General features: G+C 33.9%; 2 protein-coding genes and 1 long non-coding RNA gene across 5 annotated transcripts; 2 read left to right on the forward strand and 1 right to left on the reverse strand.

Moving 5' to 3' along the window:
• Positions 1–2,549: 2,549 nt before the first annotated feature.
• Positions 2,550–3,378, forward strand: LOC125844132 (uncharacterized). Its single transcript, XR_007444112.1, has 2 exons — positions 2,550–2,734; positions 3,148–3,378. It is a non-coding gene; the product is annotated as an uncharacterized LOC125844132 (long non-coding RNA).
• A 629-nt stretch (positions 3,379–4,007) lies between these two features.
• On the reverse strand, positions 4,008–9,497 carry LOC125844131 (uncharacterized protein At2g27730, mitochondrial). 2 transcript variants are annotated; one of them, XM_049523388.1, is made up of 4 exons: positions 9,435–9,497; positions 5,794–5,919; positions 5,334–5,372; positions 4,008–4,416 (listed from the first exon to the last, which is right to left on the reverse strand). In XM_049523388.1, the coding sequence occupies exons 2-4, from the start codon at positions 5,893–5,895 to the stop codon at positions 4,213–4,215; spliced, it is 345 nt and encodes a 114-aa protein (XP_049379345.1). In that variant the 5' UTR covers positions 5,896–5,919; positions 9,435–9,497; the 3' UTR covers positions 4,008–4,212. The 2 variants fall into 2 exon arrangements, with proteins under 2 accessions (XP_049379345.1, XP_049379346.1); XM_049523389.1 differs by lacking the exon at positions 9,435–9,497 and adding an exon at positions 9,291–9,345.
• Positions 9,498–10,966: 1,469 nt separating this feature from the next.
• Positions 10,967–21,483, forward strand: LOC125844093 (protein transport protein SEC24). Of its 2 annotated transcripts, none has more exons than XM_049523335.1 (14): positions 10,967–11,355; positions 11,508–11,567; positions 13,261–13,314; positions 13,404–13,576; positions 13,698–13,884; positions 14,129–14,274; positions 14,352–14,506; positions 15,863–15,944; positions 16,030–16,145; positions 17,586–17,684; positions 18,297–18,420; positions 18,929–19,206; positions 20,524–20,738; positions 20,836–21,483. In XM_049523335.1, the coding sequence occupies exons 1-14, from the start codon at positions 11,028–11,030 to the stop codon at positions 21,045–21,047; spliced, it is 2,229 nt and encodes a 742-aa protein (XP_049379292.1). In that variant the 5' UTR covers positions 10,967–11,027; the 3' UTR covers positions 21,048–21,483. The 2 variants fall into 2 exon arrangements, with proteins under 2 accessions (XP_049379292.1, XP_049379293.1); XM_049523336.1 differs by having other exon boundaries at positions 17,586–17,679; positions 18,295–18,420.
• The last annotated feature ends 545 nt before the right edge of the window (positions 21,484–22,028 follow it).

A 22,028-nucleotide genomic window follows, 5' to 3' on the forward strand; every position in this document is an offset into this window, starting at 1 on the left:
TAATTTGCAAATAGACTTTTATTACTCAAATCATGGTTAATTAGTATATATTTTTACTTACTTAAACGAGATAAGTTGAATTGATTTGGTATAATTATTCAATATGAATAAGTATTCATTAAATTTAGAAGAATATAAATTTTTTGAAGAACTAAGAGATATTCAATTCACGAGTCATAAAGCTACTCTAGGCTGATATACAGATCTAGATAATCGAACTATCTCACAATTTTAATTCAATCAAAAAACCTTTTCCTAGCAACTCATTTGTCACTTTAGAAGCACCAAGCCTTATTTTAAAAAAAAACAAGTAATCTATTAATTAGAAAAAGAAAAGCCGTTAAAGAATTTATGTTATCTCGATAAAAAATAGTCCAAACTTTTTTAGAATCAACGCATAGTTATTTTTGTTGATCTTCTATAAATATCATCATAATTCTTCCACTCAATTAATGACTAATTATTAACCTCCTTCAAACATATATTTCACAATCTAAGTTATATTCCAAACAATTAAGACATGACGGTCTCATAACAACAATAACAATTAATTTTTGTTCAACATTATCCAAAATTTAATTATTATGTATCTTATAACCTAAGATTACTAACTTTGCTCCTTTTTTAAGTTGTAAGTTGAAACTGTTTTATGAAGCTTTAAAATTAAGGAGTGACTTTCAAGCCATCATTTATTTTTTAAATGTTTTTCTCCATTTGGTGAAGCACCCATAAATTAATGTTTGTTTTTTTTTTTACTAAAATACAATAGTGCTTTTCTTGGAGAACATATTTAAATTTATGTTTATTAGTTGGGTAGCTCAATTTAAGTTTTGTTTATGTGGGACTTGAGTTGTATTTGTTTTTATTAAATTAAAAATGTCTAAATTTAAATATATATGTTTATATATTAATATGTGTATTAAAATTTAGATAAATGAATCTAAATATTTGTATCAAGATATATCGTAATATTAAATAATAAATTATGATAATCATGAATATCGACGGAAGATGATGGCTAATGATAGGGTCTAGACAATAGCTAGTAGTGATGTAGTGATAGTTAGTGATGACACACAATTGATAATTGTGGTGAATAATAAATAGTGATCGCTAATGATAGTGATAAATAATGAGAATGGTTGGTGATATATTGTGATTGTAAGTTGTACTATGTAGTTGGTAATGATAGACAACAATGACAATAGTTGATAATGATGCACGATAACGTTAGGAGTGGATAAATAGAATTGGTAAACTTCATTTTTTGTAAAATCTTTAATAATATAAAGATTTTATTACATAACTTAATCAATCAGACCAATTAATTAAATGGTTGAATCGTTTTTAACAAAAAAAAAACAAGTTAAATGGGTCATATTTATCCTCTACTATTGACTTTTTTTCAAAACCACAAGATAATTCGTTGTCACTATAATATCTACAACAGTTTCTATCCTTTGGGTGAACATTTGAGCACTTTATGTGCACTGAATAAATTTTTTATTGTGTAATAGCCTGCAAACCACACAAAAAATATAAATCACATTAGGTAAGCTTTATGCGATAAACTCGATTCAAAAATTATTGAAAGAGATCGATCACAAATCGTCTATATGGATGAGCCCTATCATACTATCATCCATATATATTCTTAATGTTATACTATCAATCTATATGTGCCCTTAACATCATAAATATCGCTTAAATTATTTTTCCCCTATAACCTCATTCATTTTAACTAAAATAACTATCAACTCACTATACCAATGTCCATTTATATATGGAAAATTTACATAAATTTTATTAATTTATGAGCTAATTATTAAGATGCATTCTAATTTGTAATATTACATATCTTATCAAAATACGTTTAGACACATTCAGATACGTTTAGATATGTGTATCTCGTGATATATAATGTCAAAATTAGATGTAATTTGTTCTAGTTACATTGTATCTAAGTGGATTTGATATAGGTAACAAATCTCGCTCGCCTCTCTCTCTATTTTAGTGTATGTGGTAGTAAAAATACATGTATCTAAGTGTATCTTTCTTAATATATAAGTAGGAAACTTTTAATTAGTGATAAGATAGTAATATTTTAAAAGTATAAATGATAATAATAATAATAATAATAATAATAATAATAATAATAATAATAATTGTGAAAGTATGTTTAATGATATAGTTTCTCTTTTTATCCTTTTATCACTATCCAAAATCACTAATACTTTCGAGTAATCACACATGAAATTGAAATTAACCCAAAATGGTAGCAAATGGATATACTTTTAAACAAAACGAATATAAAACCAAAAGAAACAAAAAGATAATTAAAGGATAAAAAAGAATATTACTAAAAGTTAGTAATATTTTGGACTTTTGTTAACATGATTGAATTATATATAACCAAAAAAAAAAAAGACACGTGAAATGTGAGAAACAAAGACACTTGTGCTCCACGCGTTTCAAATTTAAAGATGACAATTTTTATCCTTTTATTATCTACACCACACGATAAATAATGACAAAAAATATTATAAAATTTTATAAATGTAATAATTTAAGAACCAAAAAAATTAAAATTCTTCAATAGTAACCAAAGTTGAAAAAAAAAATGGCAACTCCAGAAGGAACAATCGAACCTTCAGCTCAACCGGCGCCGGCGCCGGAACCACCATCGGAGGAGGCGGTAGCTGCCGTTGTTGATGAAATACCTAAGGAACTCAAGGTAATAACCCTTTCCCCCCCTAAATTTTCATTTTGTTTCAATTTGTTTGTTCTATTTAGACTTGATATGAAATTTAAGAAATTAAACAATATATTGTACTTTATTATGGGTTGTATATTAAATATACTAAAATGCTCTTTAATTTTGTGGTCGCAAGGTGAAAAAATTGTAATTAAAGAGTTGCTAAAGTCGATTAAACTCACTCAAATTTGACCTTGGTAGGCAAATAATCACTTTTAACTTTGAGTATGTATATCTAGACATCATCTAAGACACCTCTAAATTTATGTGTTACATCAATGTCGGTGTTTAGTTGTCAGTCGACATCAAGTTGAGCCGTCTAGGCGTGCTTTTAAAAAATAATTTTAAATTTATTTGGTTTTGTCATTCTCTAAATTTCAAAAATTTTGTAGGAGGAAAAGGAAGGAGGAGAAGGAGATCTGAAGGCAACCCTTTTGATATCAGGTGTTGTAGTAGCTGTGGTTGGTGCAATTTTTGCTATTTTTAAGAAGGTTAAAGAGTCTGCTTGAATTAATGCTACTAAATTATTTTTAATTTCCCAGTTTGCAACTGCATTTTGTAATTCCTTTTCTGTAAAGGCCCTACTACTTTGAAGGGAAATAAATAAATTCCATTTGCTTTTATTATAATGTTGTTCTTGTAGCATATGCTCTTGCAATCTAACTTCTTTTAATCAGAAAATCAGACCAACAAATAAGTATTGCAAAGTTGCAGACGTGCAGACAATGCCCTTATAAAATATGTGTGTAGAGTGGTTGAGTTGTCTGACAAAGTCGAACACTACACTTTATGCTAGTGTCCATCTAAGTTGCACTTAATCTACAAAAAGATGACAGCAATCAAAAAGCATATTAATAAATAAAAACAAAGATGTGCACAAAGATAGGGCAGATAGAAGATATCTGTTGTTTAACGACTGATTCTAAAGTCGAAGCAACTTCGTCACTATCGTGTACCCATCAAGTGACAGCCCTTTCGGGGGTTCCTTAGAGATCGATTCACTCTGAATAGTCAAAGGTGAATGCCTAAGCTCTCACAATAATGGTGACAGATAATTAAAAAAAGAAGTGAAAACAAGAGAAGATTATGAGACCAAATCACACTAACCATGGATGGAAGCAGATGACAGTGAAAAAGAAACAACTACTATCCCAGACAGGTCGGGATGGACTGCATTCTTTCCATGGTATTAACAGGTAAAGGGGGGAATACATGAAACGAACCGAGGAAATTCTTCTCTAAAACGATATGGTCATGTCAACGAAGCAACACACATAGAACGTCATCCAGTTCAGCAGTTGTAAAATGTACACCAGTTCTGGAGATTTTTTGTACATCCAGCTGGTGGAGAACCATACAGAAGGAAAAGAGATTAGGGTACTGTTTTCGAAACAGGAGTTTGCTTTATTTTTTTTTATTTTTTTGTCTTTTAAGGAGTTTGCTTATTAAGAGATACTTCAATCCTGTACTTCTTCTGCCTTCTTGTCCTTTGACAGCAAGTACCAACCCAAAGCACCAACACCAGTGATCAGTCCAGCTAGAACACCATAGTTGCGGTATTTGTCATCTGATACTCTGGATGTTGAAGACGCCTGGGCACTTGATGCAGCATCAGCTACTGACCCTGAGCCACCTGCAGCTTGTTCTTCTGGCTTGGGACCCTGAGGAATATTAATCACAACAGCAGAAATTTCAAGGGGTCAAAAGGGACTCGAGCTGGAGAAAATTCAAGAGACACAACAAATAGCCCCGGCAGTTTTTCTTTTTTTTTACCGTGAAGTGCATTAAGCTAAGAGCTTTTTAACGCGAAAGGTGCATTAAGCTAAGAACTTTTTAACACTTGGCCTGGTTTAATATTGAAAACCATTGAACTAACAAGGGTCAACTTTAGAGTTATATCTTGGTCTGTTGAATTGAGCGTTTTATTTCATTATCCATGTATTTCATTTCTTTATCCAACCTCGTGTAAGTTAAATTTCTGAAGGTGATGAGCCCACTTCTATTTCAACTAAAGTCGGTTCAATGCTCATAAGAATTTTGAACATGTCAAGAGTCTTGACATTGCACAAGTAGGTCAGCCCACTTCCAAACTGGACAATTTCAAGTGAATCTTGAAATGATGGGTTCAATGCACATAAGCAGTCAGTAACCTCTCCAAGCTATTATCAGCACCCCCAAACTGTCTGAAAGAGATGGCGACAACCTTAAGGACAAAGAGGCGATAACTGTTGGAGGGTATCTCATATCAACACATAAAATGGTAGGGAGGAGAGTATGACAAGCAACAACCTATAATAACATGGCAACTTATCACCGACTCAGTAGACTACCTCTAAGATATACAAAATGGAATCAGCAAAAAGGCTATTCTGATAACACCAATTAATTTTCAGTAAACCCTAGTCTTAACCCGCTCTTTGTAGTTGTCAACTCTCAACCAACTAGTAAAATTATCAAGGGTGAAAAAACGCCTAAAGAGGAGACAAGGTGTTGGGTGGAAGGCTAAGCACAATGAATTGCTCTATATATATATATATATATATAGATATATATATATATGTATCGAAAATTCCCATACCTGGCGAGCAAGCTTCTCCAGCTTCTCTTTCTCCATTTTCTGTAAAGTGGAAAAATTAACATTTAGATAAGCGAGAAAGCAGACTTGACGCAACATGTCTCATGACTGAACACTTCAGAAATCAGAACGAAGTGTCCACTTAAACTTACAACTTATGATCCCAAAAACAGCAAAAGCGCAAAATAATCATAAAAGAATACCCAAGATTTACTATAATAGAATTGCCCCAAGATCCCCAAGAAAGAAGGTATACATACTACATGCAAATGCCACGTGAGCAAAATGAGATCATGAGAAAATGGAACATCTAAAAGAAAGCAAAACCAGGATCCATTTTGCCAAAAAGAGATAATACACTAACAAAATGCAAAATAATTTTCTGGGACTACCAAAATGAAACGAATACAGTTGCAGTAACTACACAAGACAGGTAAGTTAGAAATCACAACTAAAGAGTTACCTTGATGTAGACATTTTCAGCAGCTTTTTCCTCCTCACTTAATATCTTGCCACTGCTAGAGAGCCTACGAGAAACATATCTGAAAGCATTCCTGGCTGCCATCTCAATTTTCTTCTCAAAATATTCCTGTCATTAACAAATCAAGCTACATTCAAATCAAATGGATATTGATGCATTTGAAGAATTTAGAAACCATGTACATCCATTTAGGGTTAACTCCAGCATCATTCGAAATTTCTGCAATTATCAACCAGTCACGTGCCATAAGAAAATCAAATTTACATGACAGCTAGGCGACAGAAAAAAATGTGCAGCCAAATAATTGAGATAATGCTAATTCCCTATCTATTCATACAGAATCGATGACATTCACAGACAGATGGACCCACAGGATGTAGCCCTATCACATGGAAACTGCATGTTCTTTCAAATAGCCTCATCAGAAAAAAAATAGAATGTCAGACACCCATTCCTACACAACAGCTAGTATAAATCCTGTTTCGAAAATCTATTTGGATGATCTCACAACACAAACGGCCCTAGTATTCATCACATATTTGACATATACTAATTCCGGATGGTCAAATGTGGAAAGGAGAACACACTTGTTACCACACTGATGATAATATTCAAATCATCAAAACCACAAACGACTGAGACTGACAAATACTTAGCATTCTGTTATCCTTACACTTTGAAACCTCCAAAAAAATTACATTGTTTTGTGCACCCATAATAACATAGTATGTATCTAACCAGCAGGAGAACCAATAAGCATATAAACAGAAAAAAAAAAAAAACAATGCAGATTCATACAGCATAGAAACATCTCATGAATTGTCAAACTGACAAATATCTAGCATTACTATTATCTTTGCACTTACTAACTCCAACAAATTACACTGCTTTATGAACCTATATTAACATTGTATAAATCTGACCATCTGGAAGAACCAACGAGCATAAATTCAGAAAAAATCAATGCAATATTTGATTCACACAGCATAGAAATATCTCAGAAATTGTCAAACTAACAAACACCAAGCATTCTATTTCCTTGCACTTAAAAACTTTCAAAATTTCAGACTGTTTTATGAAAGCTATAAGAACATAGGGTGAATCTAACCATCTGGAAGAACCAATAAGCATGCAAACAGAAATAATCAATGCAATCTCAAAGGATTTCCAGAAAGAAAATCTTCACACAGCCATAGTACTCATCAGTATTTGACCTATACTAACTCCAATTGTGCAAAGGAGATCCCAAATTGTACCACACTGACGATAATTATTGTTATCAGCAAAACCATAACCATTTCAAACTGACAAATATCGGAATACTATCATTCCAATACCCTTGCACGTAAAACTTGCAGAAAATTATGCACCCATAGTAACAGAGTATGTATCTGACCATATAAACAGAGAAAAACAATGCACTATCTGATTCATAGTTCCATACGGCATAGAAAGAAATAATCAATGCAATATCGAAGGATTTCCAGAAAGAAAATCTTCACACAGCCATAATACTCATCAGTATTTGACCTATACTAACTCCAATTGTGCAAAGGAGATCCCAAATTGTACCACACTGACGATAATTATTGTTATCAGCAAAACCATAACCATTTCAAACTGACAAATATCGGAATACTATCATTCCATTACCCTTGCACGTAAAACTTGCAGAAAATTATGCACCTATAGTAACAGAGCATGTATCTGACCATATAAACAGAGAAAAACAATGCAATATCTGATTCATAGTTCCATACGGCATAGAAACAGCTCACAATTTGTCACACTGACAAATACCTAGCATTCTATTACCCTTGCACTTAAAAAGTTCCAAAAATTTATTGTTTCATGCACCTATAATAACACAATATGTATCTAACAATTTTAGAAGAACCAATAAGCATTCTATTATCCTTGCACTTTAAAACTCAATGATATCTGAAGGATTTACGGAAATGAAATCTTCAAGCCGACAAATACCTAGCATTCTATTATCCTTTCCCTTTGAAAACTCAAAAAATTTACACTGTTTGATGCTCATCTGGAAGAAGTAATGAGTGTACAAACATTAAGAAATAAAGTCAATAATATCTGAAGGATTTACATAAATGAAATCTTCAAACGGCATAGAAGCAGCTCACAAATTGTCAAACCGACAAATACCTCTAGCATTCTATTATCCTTGCACTTAAAAACTCAAAAAATTACACTGTTTAATGGTAATCTGGAAGAACTAACAAGCATATAAACATAAAAAATCAATGATATCTGAAGGATTCACAAAAATGAAATCTTCAAACGGACAAATACCTAGCATTCTATTATCCTTGCAGTTAAAAACTCAAAATATTTACACTGTTTAATGCTCATCTGGAAGAACTAAAAAGCATATAATCAGCTCACGAATAGTCAAACCGAAAAATCCTTGCACTCAAAAACTTCCAAAAAATTAACATTGTTTAATACTCATCTGGAAGAACTAATAAGCATATAATCAATAATATCTGAAGGATTTACAGAAATGAAATCTTCAGACGGCATAAAAGCAGCTCACATATTACCTAGCATTCTACTATCCTTGCAGTTAAAAACTCAAAAATATTTACACTGTTTAATGCTCATCTGGAAGAACTAATAAAAGCATATAATCAGCTCACGAACAGTCAAACCAAAAAATCCTTGCACTCAAAAACTTCCAAAAAATTAACATTGTTTAATACTCATCTGGAAGAACTAATAAGCATATAATCAATAATATCTGAAGGATTTACAGAAATGAAATCTTTAGACGGCACAGAAGCAGCTCACGAATGTCGAACTCACAAATTACCTAGCATTCTATTATCCTTGCAGTTAAAAACTCAAACTATTTACACTGTTTAATGCTCATCTGGAAGAACTAATAAAAGCATATAATCAGCACATGAATAGTCAAACCAACAAATACTTGCACACAAAACTTCCAAAATTTGAACTGTTTAATGCTAATCTGGAAGAACTAATAAGCATATAATCAATGATATATGAGGGATTTACATAAATGAAATCTTCAAAGGCACAAACTGACAAAATACCTAGCATTCTATTATCCTTGCAGTTAAAAAAATCAAAATATTCACACTGTTTAATGCTCATCTGGAAGAACAAATAAGAGCATACTATCAGCTCACGAATAGTCGAACCGAAAAATCCTTGAACACTACTCAATCCTCATCTGGACGAACTAATAAGCATAAAATCAATAATATATGAAGGATTTACATAAATGAAATCTTCAAAGGCATGGAAGCAGCTCACGAATGTCAAACTGACAAATTACCTAGCATTCTATTATCCTGCACTTAAATATTCAAAAATTAACACTGTTTATGCTCATCTGGAAGAACAAATAAGCATATAATCAATATATGAAGGATTTACAGAAATTCAAATCCTCAAAACGGCATAAAAACAGCTGAAAACTGTCACAACTATACCGGCCAACCGCACTGTACCGCATCAAGCAATCGAACTACCGTGATGAAACTCAATCAAAATGAAACCCTAACAATACGCCAACATACAGCCATTTTACATTGCATAAAAGCGTAGTAATAGAGAGGGAGGAGAAGTTTTCTCACCTCTGTTGTTTCGGTGTGTAAATCGCAAATGAAGCTTTGCTGCCTGTAGAGGATTTATTTGCCCCCAACCCAGCATTTCTAGTAGATTTTATTATGTGGGCCGTTGATATCCAATGGGTCAGGCCCACATTTGAGCTTGGGCCTTTCAGAGCTACATTTGTTGCTCTTTTAAAAAAAAAAGGGAGTTTTCGCAAATAGACACTATAATAACTTAATTATCATAGCTATAGTTTGCATATTTACGGGTTTTAGCTACAGTTTAAGTTGTTTTATTTGTATAATTCACGGGTGAGTTTGTATAATTTGCAGGTACATTTGTATAATTGAGCTATTTTTGTATAAACTCGAAATAACGAATTTATACAAACATAAATATCTGAACTTTAAACAATTATACAAATTATATTATACTTATACAAATTATAATATACAAATTTTGAATTATACAAACCAAAACACTAAGCCGCGCAATTATAACTAAAAGTAGGATGCGTATTGTAATTAAGGTAAACTATAGTTATGTTAACTAATTAACTAGTATATGTTTGCTTATCCGCGTAATTTTCTCTTTAAAAATTATCGAATATAGGTGTATATTTTCGTATTATAATATTTTACAAATTATACACAACTTTAATTTTTAAGGAACTTATGTCCTAGTATGTATAAATTTAATTGGTAAATAACAAAAAATTAAGATTAGTTCATTTGAAGAGCAAAGGTAAAATGTGTAATTTTGAGATTTGAATAACTGTGTGAACCTAATATACAACAACAATAACATATCTAGTGAAATTCTACTAAGCAGGGTGTGAGCCTATATGTAAAAATGGAAGTAGTTTTTTCCTCATTTAACAATTTTGTATAACAATAGCCTTCGCGTAACATTTTTTTTTATTTTTTTTACAATTTCATAAGTTATGACAATGAGACATGACTTTAGAACGATTCTTAATTGACTTAATTTTAGGTATTCACGAGTCTTGTCAAATTTGCAAGGCTTGCTTTATTTACAAGCTATAACGGTACGTAATTATATGTACAATATTCATTTTACCTATGTTTGATTCATCAATATTTTTTACATTTTAGTTAATTATACACTAGTCTTTTCAGACTAACAAATTTTGTATACATTATTCTAATTTATGTTAATGAGACCTGTCGTTGTTATCTTTGGATGCATATAGTATAATATACGCTCTAGTATAATCCGTAAATCACACATGAAAGATAAATCACACTAGATAAGTATAATGTGACGAGCTCGGGAATTCAAAATTAAGCTCCCATTTGAATAATTCACAAGTTTTGTATGAGAAAGCCCAAAACTTTGAGATATTACAAACTCGACCCCTCTAAATCTGACGTGGACTCTCTCCAAGTTAGAATCCGACGTGTTAAATTAACATTGGCTCATTACATGTGTAACCCAAAATGGAAATTAAAAAGCTCTTCACACTAAAATACACATGCAGTGCGTACGCCCTTATCCTACACCCACCTTCTTCACACAAAAAATTCCAAAAACAAAACCTCAAAAAATTATTTTTTCTCCATTTTCACTGTCACCAGCTCTAATCTCACGCGCTAATGGCGGTGCGTGCAACAGTTACTCGGTTTCCGATTGACGTAGAGTCACTAGAAGAGTCAGGGCTACCGTGGGGTGTAACAGTTTCACCGTTTGCTGCAAAGGATGAGAATGGGAATCCACCGGTTTATGGATCGGAAGGTCACTTACTACCGCGATGTGAGAATTGTTGGGCTTACTATAATACATACTGTGAGCAAGAGCAGTGGGCTTGGACTTGTTCCCTTTGTGGTACACTTAATGGACTATCTTCTCAGTCTGTCAGTCGTTATTCTCAACCTGAATCTTGCCCGGAGAATATATCTTCCTTTATTGACCTTGAATTGCCCAGTAAGTGTGTAATTTAGACACCCTTTACTGTAAATCTGACTTTTGGGGACCCCTTTGATGTGAATTTTTGTATTTGATGACACCCTTTTATGTAATTTTGGAAATTCAGATGCACCCTTTTGAATTTTGTTTGTTTTTTGATGGTGGTGCAGTAGAAGAATCTGAGGAAATGCAGGCACGGCCTGTTTATGTAGCAGCTGTTGATCTTGCTTGTAAGTTTCTGGGTTATTATTTTTGCTTTGATTTGATGTAAGGACTATTACATTGTTTCCTTTTGAGAATCGAAGAAATCTTTCTGACTTTGAGTTTTGCTGAATTTTTGTTTATTGATTGATAATTTGCTGAAATGTTTTATTTTAAGTTCAAAATGTGGTTAGTGATACTATTCTATGTAGTTTCCAAGTATAAAACTTTTATTTTGAAAAAGAAGTCAAGGTATTGACTGGCCGAAATCAACCAAAACTCAGTTGGTTTGTTGAGGTTTATGGGAATGGAGGTGCTGTGCCTTGTTCATTTTTTTTAGAGAATTTGAAGTGCTGTGACTTGTTAGGAATTCGTAGAGGATGGATGCCACCCACATCTTAAAATTGAAGAATCCTAGAGACAAGATGCTTGCAAGCATTCCTCCATAGGTTTTATGCTTTAGTGTTATCGATGAAAACATAGATGAAGCTAAAATCTTAACTAAGAGTTCATCGCTTATTTTTATTTGGCAAACTAGTTTGTTCAATCATGGAAGAGAGATTCAATAATTTACATGAAGTATGATGTGAGTTCTCTCTCACACATCTTTATATGTTAGTGTTGGTGCTTCTAAGATACAGTAGTTAACCTTCATTATATTCGGGGAAGAAACCTGTATTGGCTTGTATACTTTTCATGAATAACCTTTACTCCTACCAAGGATGTCTCACTTGTCATATTATTACATCTCAAATTGTTGTTCACTTTCATCATGTGGAGAACTTTCCATTGCTATCAGTTTACCTATTAGATGTTATACATCAAAAGTTTGCAAGACCTCTTTTTTTTTTCTTTTCAAATTCAAACTTACAAAAATAACTAGTTTACTTAGGTTCAGTTAATTTTAGGAATCACCTAGCATAAGAGTATTTGTTTCATAGCTTTATCAAGAATAAGGTATTCATTTGGTAGCTGTTTGGTTATTAGCTTATTTATTGAATACCGGATCCAAGTCATGTGGAAGAATGTCATATCATTATTATGGATAAGACATGTTCAGTTGTGCACATTGTTAAACTCAAAGTCTGGTCCAGCAATTTTAGAAACCACACAATGTAAAGTGCTCATTTCATACCTGTTTGTTATTGGCTTATTTGTTGTCATATTTCTGTCATGTGGACGAATGTAATATCAATCTATTATCATGCATGGATCAAGTGCTTTATTCTCAAAGTTTTGTTATAAAATTATCTCAATACTTGTTTGATTTGCCTTTGGTCTTGACGTGCTCAGTTAATTTCCCAAAAGAACTTAAGAGCTCGGTGATGTTCAATCAGAAATTTTGTTACAGATTCTTGTTTCAGTGTGTAAGTCAAAATAGTTGAAACTCAAGTTAAAAGAAAAAGGTCAAAATAGTTGAAACTGGATTGTAGTCTCAAAGGCTAGATCAGCAGCAACATGTGGCTGGGAAGTTTCAGCTCAGAACATCATGCTATTTCCTTTTATCATGAGCACACTCAGGCACATATAATATTAATGCATATATGTGTATACACCATCATAGTTAAATTTTACCGACATCAATCTTCACTTTGCATACTGTATTTCTGTTGATCATTGAGAGCTATCTTAGGTTTTACAGTAAGAACTGATGTATTTTGTGGTAAGAAGATATGTAGAATGTTGCTATTATGAATTAACTGGTGTTAAGTTCTGATGCAGCATCGGAGGAGTTTTTGGAACTTGTTAAAAGTGCCCTTTTAGCTGCTTTAGAAGGTTGGTTATTGTTGAATCTTTTGAATATAAGTTTATACTCTGTACTGGAGGGAATTTAAAATTTTGTTTTCTTTTGTCTTTTGATCAAGCTCTTGGGCCTGGATCACTATTTGGCTTGGCCACATTCAGCCATAAAATAGGTTTGTATGATGTTCAAGGCCCCATTCCAGTGGTGAAGAATGTTTTCATTCCTTATGATTCTGATGGTACCCTGTCTATGGAACTTCAGGATGTCATGCCCCTATCTTCATTTTTAGCTCCAGTACGTTTGTTTAATTTCTTTGCCAATGCTTTTCTTTTTCTAGTTGAGTGTGAAGGTGTTCCCTTTTTCAATGTCAAAATGGATGAGCATGCACTAGCCCTAAATCAGTGATTTATTGTAGGTGGATACCTGTAAGGACCGCATAGCGTCAGCACTTGAAACATTGAGGCCAACAACTTCATGGGAAAGGACATCAGGTGCAGGTCAAGGGTTAGATGGAGTTTTCCTGGGCGGAAGGGGTTTTGGATCTGCAATGGAAGCCCTTTTCAATTATATTGGCTCAGAATATGGAAATACATTTGCATTAGGTATGACAATTTCACACTTCTGTCTTTGTGTCAGTTACAATGAATGATTCTTTCTTTGTGTCAGCTACAATGAATGATACACCTCTAGTTAGGTTGGTTTCTGTTACCGTTTGGATCAACCTTTTTCCAATGTGGACAGCAATATGAGAATATTTCCCCTAAATTAGTAGTTCCATAGTATCTTGCCCATAGATATAATACTCAGTGTCTTTGTTGTTCTTTCCCCAATTGGATCAAAATGCAGCTAGAGTTTTTGCTTTTCTTTCTGGTGCTCCTGATATTGGAGCCGGCCAACTAGATACAAGACGGTATGGAGAGCAGTACGCTAGTAGACGAGAGGATGCAGATCGAGCTTTACTTCCCGAACAAACTCCGTTCTATAAAGATCTGGTACTAGCATAGTTTGTGAGTTATTTATTTTAGCTAATTTACATTTGAACATCAAGCATTAAAATATATTTCAATAGGCTGCCGTGGCTGTGCAATCAGGTGTTTGTGTAGACATATTTGCTGTGACAAATGAGTATACTGACTTGGCATCACTGAAGTTTCTGAGTATTGAGAGTGGAGGCTCCTTATTTTTGTATACGAGCACTGATGACTCCACACTTCCTCAAGACATGTGAGTATGCTACTTGCTATTGCTATGAATATGTAATGTAGGTGAATTTTGTAATCTAATTCATTCCTTAAGTCTGACTGCTCCCTCCACCACCCAAAAAAAGGGAAAAGGAAACCCACCGCCACAACACATCCCTCAAGTTTGTAGAACTGTAATCAAAACCCCCCTTGATTAACTTTTCTCTCTCTTTTTGATGGACACACTGATTGCTTGTAATGAAAGTGTCCTGCTGGCCATAAAATCTAACCCAAAAAGTAGCGCTTTGGCTTTGCTTCACAGAGACAATATGCAGAATATTCAGTTGGGTCTTTCTTCTTGCCGAACAAGCTTTCTTGGTTTTAACTTTCACCAATATGCACACTTAGATTTCCCCTTGCTAATTTGTGGATGCATCAACTAGGATAGGATAGCACAAATTAGGGCATGAAATCCTAAGATCCTTCTTGATTTTAGCTTTTCCCCGTGATTGCACATTGATTTTACTTCAAAGAGGACTCCTGAATAACGATGTGCTGGTAATTGCTTAAGTTGGATTTGCCTTTCAGCAAGCTGCTGCGATAATCTAGGGATGTGTCATATTCCTAGCTTTTTATTGTGGGGCTCTTTGTTATTTTAGTTTTATTTGATCTTATAAGGATGGTACGCTGTGCTGCTCCTGGAGTTTTTTCGTCTTTTCTGTTTATTGAGTGGCTATATTTTTCTTCTAATAGGTGTTCTTATGGCAAGGAAAACAGGCATCTGGCTTTCGGTTTAACCAACTCAGAGAACTTTTTCACTTTTTAACAGTTTCTTTCTCTTTCTTGTGTTGGGGATTAGTGTATAATTTTTTTATTACATATCTTTTCAATTTTAGCGGGTGCTTAGTGCACCGGGCTGCCCTTTTCTTTTTATCTGACTTCCAGTTTTAGTGTTGTTCTACATGTCCCCACAGGATTTCAGATGATGAATTGGTGTTTTTTATATGTAAATAATAGATGACAGTTTGTTTGGGAAACATAAATCCTCAAATTTAAATCAGATATGTATGTAACAGCTAAAGTAAAGAAAAATAAAATAAAAGAGAAAGCAGGAGAGCAGTTTCTGAGAACTAGGTGTTTTTCCTGTATATTTCCTGTTAAAGTTTTGCGAATCTGAGGGATTTCGTTAATGGGATGTTGATATGAAGGATGTTAGTAAGCCTTAGGTGATGCCTGAAGGATTAATTTGGTCGAAGACTTGTCGTTGACGGGTCATTTATTGAGTAAATAACTGGTTGTTAGCAGTATACAGATTTACACATTAGTAAGAACCATTTTTTTTGTTTTTCCTGAGGTTACATTAATCTGTTTACATAACACTAGAATGATATTCTGACAGGTACCGCATGTTAAGTCGACCATATGCTTTTAATTGTGTCTTAAGGCTGAGGACTTCGTCTGAATTCCAGCAGAGTCATTCTGTAAGATTTCTTCTAGTATTTTTTCCCACTGGTTCTTATTCTACTATTTTGATTGGCTCATAAGACTTGCACTATTTCCCAACAGTATGGGCATTTCTTCCCAGATCCACAATATGAAAATGTCCAACACATAATTTGTTGTGATTCTTTCGCTACATATGCCTATGATTTTGAATTTGCGAATAATGCTGGATTTTCCAGGTAATACATCTTCTACCTCTTGTCTCCTTTTCCAAATTAAGTTTTATGCTCATTGTTTTATTTTACACAAAGATTTCATGGAACTATGTTTGGCTAGAGAATTGATACTTCATCTCTTTGCATTAGAAACCACATTTGATTAAAGTAGTGCTATTGGCCCCTTTAGCGAAGCTGTATGTTGGCCTTACTGATGTTTCTGAAGTATTGTTTTCTCCATTCCAATATCTCTGACACTTCTGATTTTGGTACATTTCGAAACGTTTGACATGGTTCTAAAATAACATTGTGTATATAACTTAAACTAGTTCGACAAATTATATTCACTAACAATTTAAATTCAATATAGGATGTAAGGTTCTCTCAAAAACCAGACTCTGTGTTTTGGAAAAAAGTAATAAATTTTATTAAATATATGGGCACAAAACCACTTGTATCAAGAAGTATACCAAAAGTAGGAAACTTACAAAACGATATGATTTTCTATGTTGACACAATTTTTTATACAAAAGGAATCTCATGGGTGCACCAAAAGAAGATATTCCTTTGTTCCTTTTTATTTTTCATGGTTTCCCTTTTTAGGGTCAAACGATAAGAAGTTAAGAACTTTGACTAACATTTTAAGATGTATTTTTTCCAATCTATAGTATTTCTCGTATAGTTTTTGAATATGTAAATTTTTAGTTTAAAATATCAAATCAAGGTAATTTAATTTAGCATTGAAAATTAGTCAAATTGACTTTCGAAAAGCGCAACATGACAACTAAAAGGGAACAAAGGGAGCACATGATAAGAGGCTATTCCTCAATTGTTCAAAGTCTCTATACTTTCAACAACTCTACTATTCCTTCCCTCCAAAGAATCCACTAAGTGTGGAACAGTGTTCCATGCCTTGTGTCTCCACATCTACCTACCATAATTCCAACTGACCAATATATGCTGTGATATTATACATGTTGAACACTGTTACCTTTGTCAAAAAAAAAAATTATACATGTTGAACATCTGATGCGGTCGCAGACTATCGCAATTTGGAGGATTACCAAGCTGGAAGTGAGTAGGTAAAAGATGTAGAAAACTGTTCCTAAAATATCATTACAAAACATCAAAATCTCTTTCTTTTTTTTTGGTTGTAAAGGAATTATTTGTTGCATAGATTTGGGAAGTCTGAAATATACATGTATTAGCTTTATGTAAAGCAGAACCATCTTCATTGTGTTAATAAAGTTATCTGATTATCAAAAAATAAGTTTGGTAGATACATACTGATAACTATATCATTTTCAAAGTTCATTTATTTTCTTTATTTTCTGCTCTGGACCAATTTCTTTATGTGTTCCCAGTTCCACTGCATCTAGTAAGATTATTTTTGCCGATGTCAGTGAAAATCATTTGTGTGAGCCAGATATTTATGAATAATACAAGAATGGTTTTCTTCTGCAGGCATACTTCAGAATTGCCTATGCTGCAAATTGCTTTTCAGTATACTGTTGTTGTCCCACCAGATGAACTTGCAAATGCAGGATCAAATACTACAACAAGGTAACAGTGTTCTTACTAGAGGCCTTTTTGCTGCTTTACTACCTTTCAGGTAGCAGTGACCATCAACTAACATGTTTCTTATTTATTTATTTATAAATATGAGTATTGATTCACCTAGTAGAACTCAAAAAAACAAGAACCATAAAGTATGTCATTATATTTTGAATTTGGACAAGTGGCTGGGCAGAAGTTTGGTTCTTGTTTACCCTTGGTGGTTGGGTGCTTAAATGTTTTAGCCGTGGATATTTGAAGAGCCACCTATTATATATGGTGTTTGGTACCTCTTAGTTTCCCAATGTAAAAGTTGATTCAATTTAAAATTATGCAAGTGAAATTACTTATGACAGCAAATGGATGGTGGCTCTAGAAGTAGAGAATTCTGGAATTAATGTTTGTCGGAATTGCAGTTGGATCTGGCCATTTCTTAGTTATGTTGCATTACTCTGGTTTCTCTTTACTTTCTTTTTCTTCTTTAATTCTAAAACATTTTCTATAATTTATAGTTCTCTAGCTTTGAGCCAGGAAAAACTCCTTTTGCTGTTCTTTTTCTGATGGATACCCTTTGAATCATCTTCTATTAGATATGCTCTAAGCAGTGGATGTGTTGTGCAGAGCAAAGCATTCTCTCAAAAAGAGATTAAGGATTCGAACTCTTCAGTTTGGAGTAGGTCATAGCATAAATGAGATTTATGACTGTGTTGATTCTGAAGTGGTGCTTTCATTACTTGTCCACAAGGTATGTCTTACTTGGCTTCATGTTTCACTTTAACGCAAATTCATCAGGGCTATTAACTGGACTAACTGATCTGTAGAAGTGAAGATACAGCAACTTATGATGAACTTGCTGCACTTTTGGTAGTTTACCTATATGCATTATTTGAAAATCTCACGAACTGTTTGATCAGTTGGAAACTAGACTTCAAGAGTTCAATTTTTATTCCAATATTACAACAAAATTCGTTCTAGATTATACCTATTAATGCATTGATATCACAATCTGGCAGATTGATTACAAACTTCACAAAAAAAATTCTCTCTGTCATAGGCAAAAATATGATAAAATGAGTGTTACTCTTTTAAAATGAGAGGAACTCTTGAAATGCCTCAAATCAAGTTGTAAGCTAAAAGTATTTGGTAGAGTATACTATAGTTGCCCCATTTTAATTAATATACCAAATCATGCTTTCTGAATTGCAGGATAAGTTAACTCTTTACTTGTGCTGAATAATTCTCCTTGTTCTCAGGTTATTCTAGCCTCGTTGGAGCAAGGCGTTCGAGAGGGCAGAATGTTACTTCATGATTGGCTTGTTATTCTTATGGCTCAGTATAATGATGCTTGCAAACTTATTCAGTCTGGGCATGGAGGTTCAAGTGGCGTTCACATTGATGTTGCATTTTCCCAATGTCCTCAACTGCAGCCTTTACCCCGCTTGGTTTTTGCTCTATTACGAAATCCTCTTCTCCGTTTACACGAAGAAGGCGTGCATCCTGACTACCGAATATATCTTCAGTGTCTTTTTAGGTATTGATATATTCCAAGTGGGTTATTTTCTTAATTAGCTCATAAGATTAGAGTTTCAGCTCTTTAATTCCTCGTTTTTTTGGGGGGAGGGGTAGTGGGGGTTATATTGGATATGGGGAAGAGATTATGACATTGGAATAAACTAGTTTAGCTACTGAATACTTGTTTTTAAGTTTCAACTGGAAATAAGATATGCAGAATGCATTCTTAGGTAACTGTTTGTTTGGAAACTAAGGGAAGGAAAAGAAAAGGAAAGTAGAAAGAAGGAAAAGAGGAGCAAGGAACTGATTTATGACCTGAAAGGCTGCTAGCAGAAGCAATGTGAGAAGGGAGCGTTTAGACAACAAATTTTGAAAAAAAGGGAGGAGCTTTTAGACAAATCTGATCTATGACAATGGGATAAGATGGCAGTATGCTTTTGAAATTGGAGTTCAGTGTTTTATGAAGGAACTATATCAGAGAGTTTTAAGACCTCTGAGGAAAGAGCAAGAGAGTGAGGAACAACCTTAGTCTAAGGAAAAGGCCAAAGGTGCTAGAAAGCGAAATTATCTCTCCACTTCTTTGCTTTAAGCCAAACATGAGAAGGGAAAGTCTTGTAGTTCTCTCTTCCCTTCTCCAGTTTACAAAAGCATGGTTATGAAAATATTATGCATGAGTGGACTTGTCATATAATTCGTTGGGTAAGTTTTCATATACATATAAGGATATCTTTCTATGTAACTTTTGGGATTTGAACATGTAAGTCTCTTCAAGTATTCTACTGAAAGAGGTAGCTGGCAATACTTCAAAAGTCTGGATTAAAGGGATCAAGGTTCTTTCAAGTATAGTTTTTTTTAGCACTACACCTAATTTAGTATGGTCATGGACATAGACACATAGTGATACCCAAACTTTTTTTTCCGTTCACAAGGACACAAAGTTCTGCATTATCTTGTGATCTAGTAAAAGATGAACTATCATCTCTGGAGTGACACGTGTAGTATTTACATCTTACTCCAAAAGATTTGGTCAAATAGAGATGGCACCTTATTTCGGTGTTCTACTTAAAACATCTCTTCAACAGTTCATTGGGTCTTTTTATAATGGTGGTATACATACATAAGAGAACTTTATATGTTGTCTCTGGAGTGCACACAATCACAGTATCTGTCGCTACATAAAAAGATAATAGAAGAGAAAGAGGAAATATGGCCTTTCAACTTATGTTTAAATGCTGACTGTGACTCCTTATATGGTGATATTTTGTTTTGCTGTCAATTTTTTGGGGGGTGATAGGTGGTAAATCTTATTGTTAACGACTTTGGACTTTTGATGCAGTGCACTAGAACCTTCTTCTCTTAGTCGTGCTGTATATCCATTGTTAACCTCATATGCCTCACCGGATAAGCAAGCATATCCTCGACATTCCCTGAGCCGAGCTGCGCTGATTACAAGTGGCAGTCCAATATTTTTCCTTGATGCATTCACAAATCTCATTGTGTTCTATTCCTCGACAGCAGACCCTTCACTTCCGTTTCCGCCACCTCAGGACTGTAAGTAACAAATATCTTCTTACTGTTTCATTAGGTATCACTGGAACCTTATTGTGGGTGCATTTTTGAGATGTGAAACTTTGATGTTGATAACCAGGTTTACTGAGAACAACAATAAACAAGCTGAAGCAAGAGAGGTGTATCACACCGAAACTTTCATTTATCAAGGGAGGGCAGGATGATGCAACGGCGTTTGAGAATTATCTGATAGAGGAACAAGATGTTGAAGGAAGCGGCTTTACTAGTGTCATGGGTTTCGTTTCATTCCTCGAGGAGATTAACCAAAGCACATTGGAGTACTTGAAATAAGTTGTGCATCCATCTTTCAACACCACAGGTTATGACAGGAAGCAGGTACCTCCAAACTCACTGTACAATTCGACCAGAAACAGTTGTATCATCGACAACCAATGAACAAGTGCAAACTTTTGCAACAAAGGGTTACATGTAGCATCACAGCAAGCATTTCTGACTTACTCAGAGCAGTTGTACCGATGTCACCTCCCAAGACCGTATCGTTATATGTTTCCCAGTTCAGCTTTAGACAGTAGATTTGCTCATTCAAAATTTGTACCAGAAGCTGGCTCAAACTTTTATCTTTTTCTTGGGTTGGTACCTTAAATATAGAATAAATAGCTGTGTTTTGAACCAGAATTTTGTTGTTTGTCAGGTTTTCTGTTGTTTTCTCAATTCACACATTTTGTTCTGTTGGTGCATTGGCATACGCAAATTGAATGTAATTCTTTTCTCCTTCTGTTGACCTATGTTTTTGTTCTTGTGAAGTACAAAGTTCAGTGTTCAAACTATCTAGTTTGAATTAGCAATGAATTCGTGTCGGCAAGTCTCACTTTTGGTGGGTAAAATGCTTTCTATCAAAGGCGATTATTTCATTTTCCGGACTCAAACTCGAAGGCTTCAATTGTACTTACCACCATCTTTATAATCAATCTGAAGTGACAAGTTCAGTGTTGTGGAAAAACCAAGTTTTCTAAACCGGATGATTTTTACAATAATGGTTTTGTAGATGAGGTCGTTTTCAAGTAGTGTCCGATCAGTTATGTGTTGATCAATATTCAATTGATTGGTCTAAGGTTATTGACAAAAGAGATTTGTCTATGCCACTTGTTTCTTTTTGTCCAAATTGCTTTTAATTTGTGTAATCCACTTTTTTTTTTCTACGTGAGCTTCAAAAATATCGTTTGGGCTGAGCTTACTACTTAGATGCTTTCCGTAATTATCCGCTACGTATGGCTATTCAGTGTTTACCGTGGACACAATAACTGATACATC

This window comes from Solanum stenotomum, chromosome 11 (genome assembly GCF_019186545.1).
Source record: "Solanum stenotomum isolate F172 chromosome 11, ASM1918654v1, whole genome shotgun sequence".
NCBI lineage: Eukaryota > Viridiplantae > Streptophyta > Magnoliopsida > Solanales > Solanaceae > Solanum > Solanum stenotomum.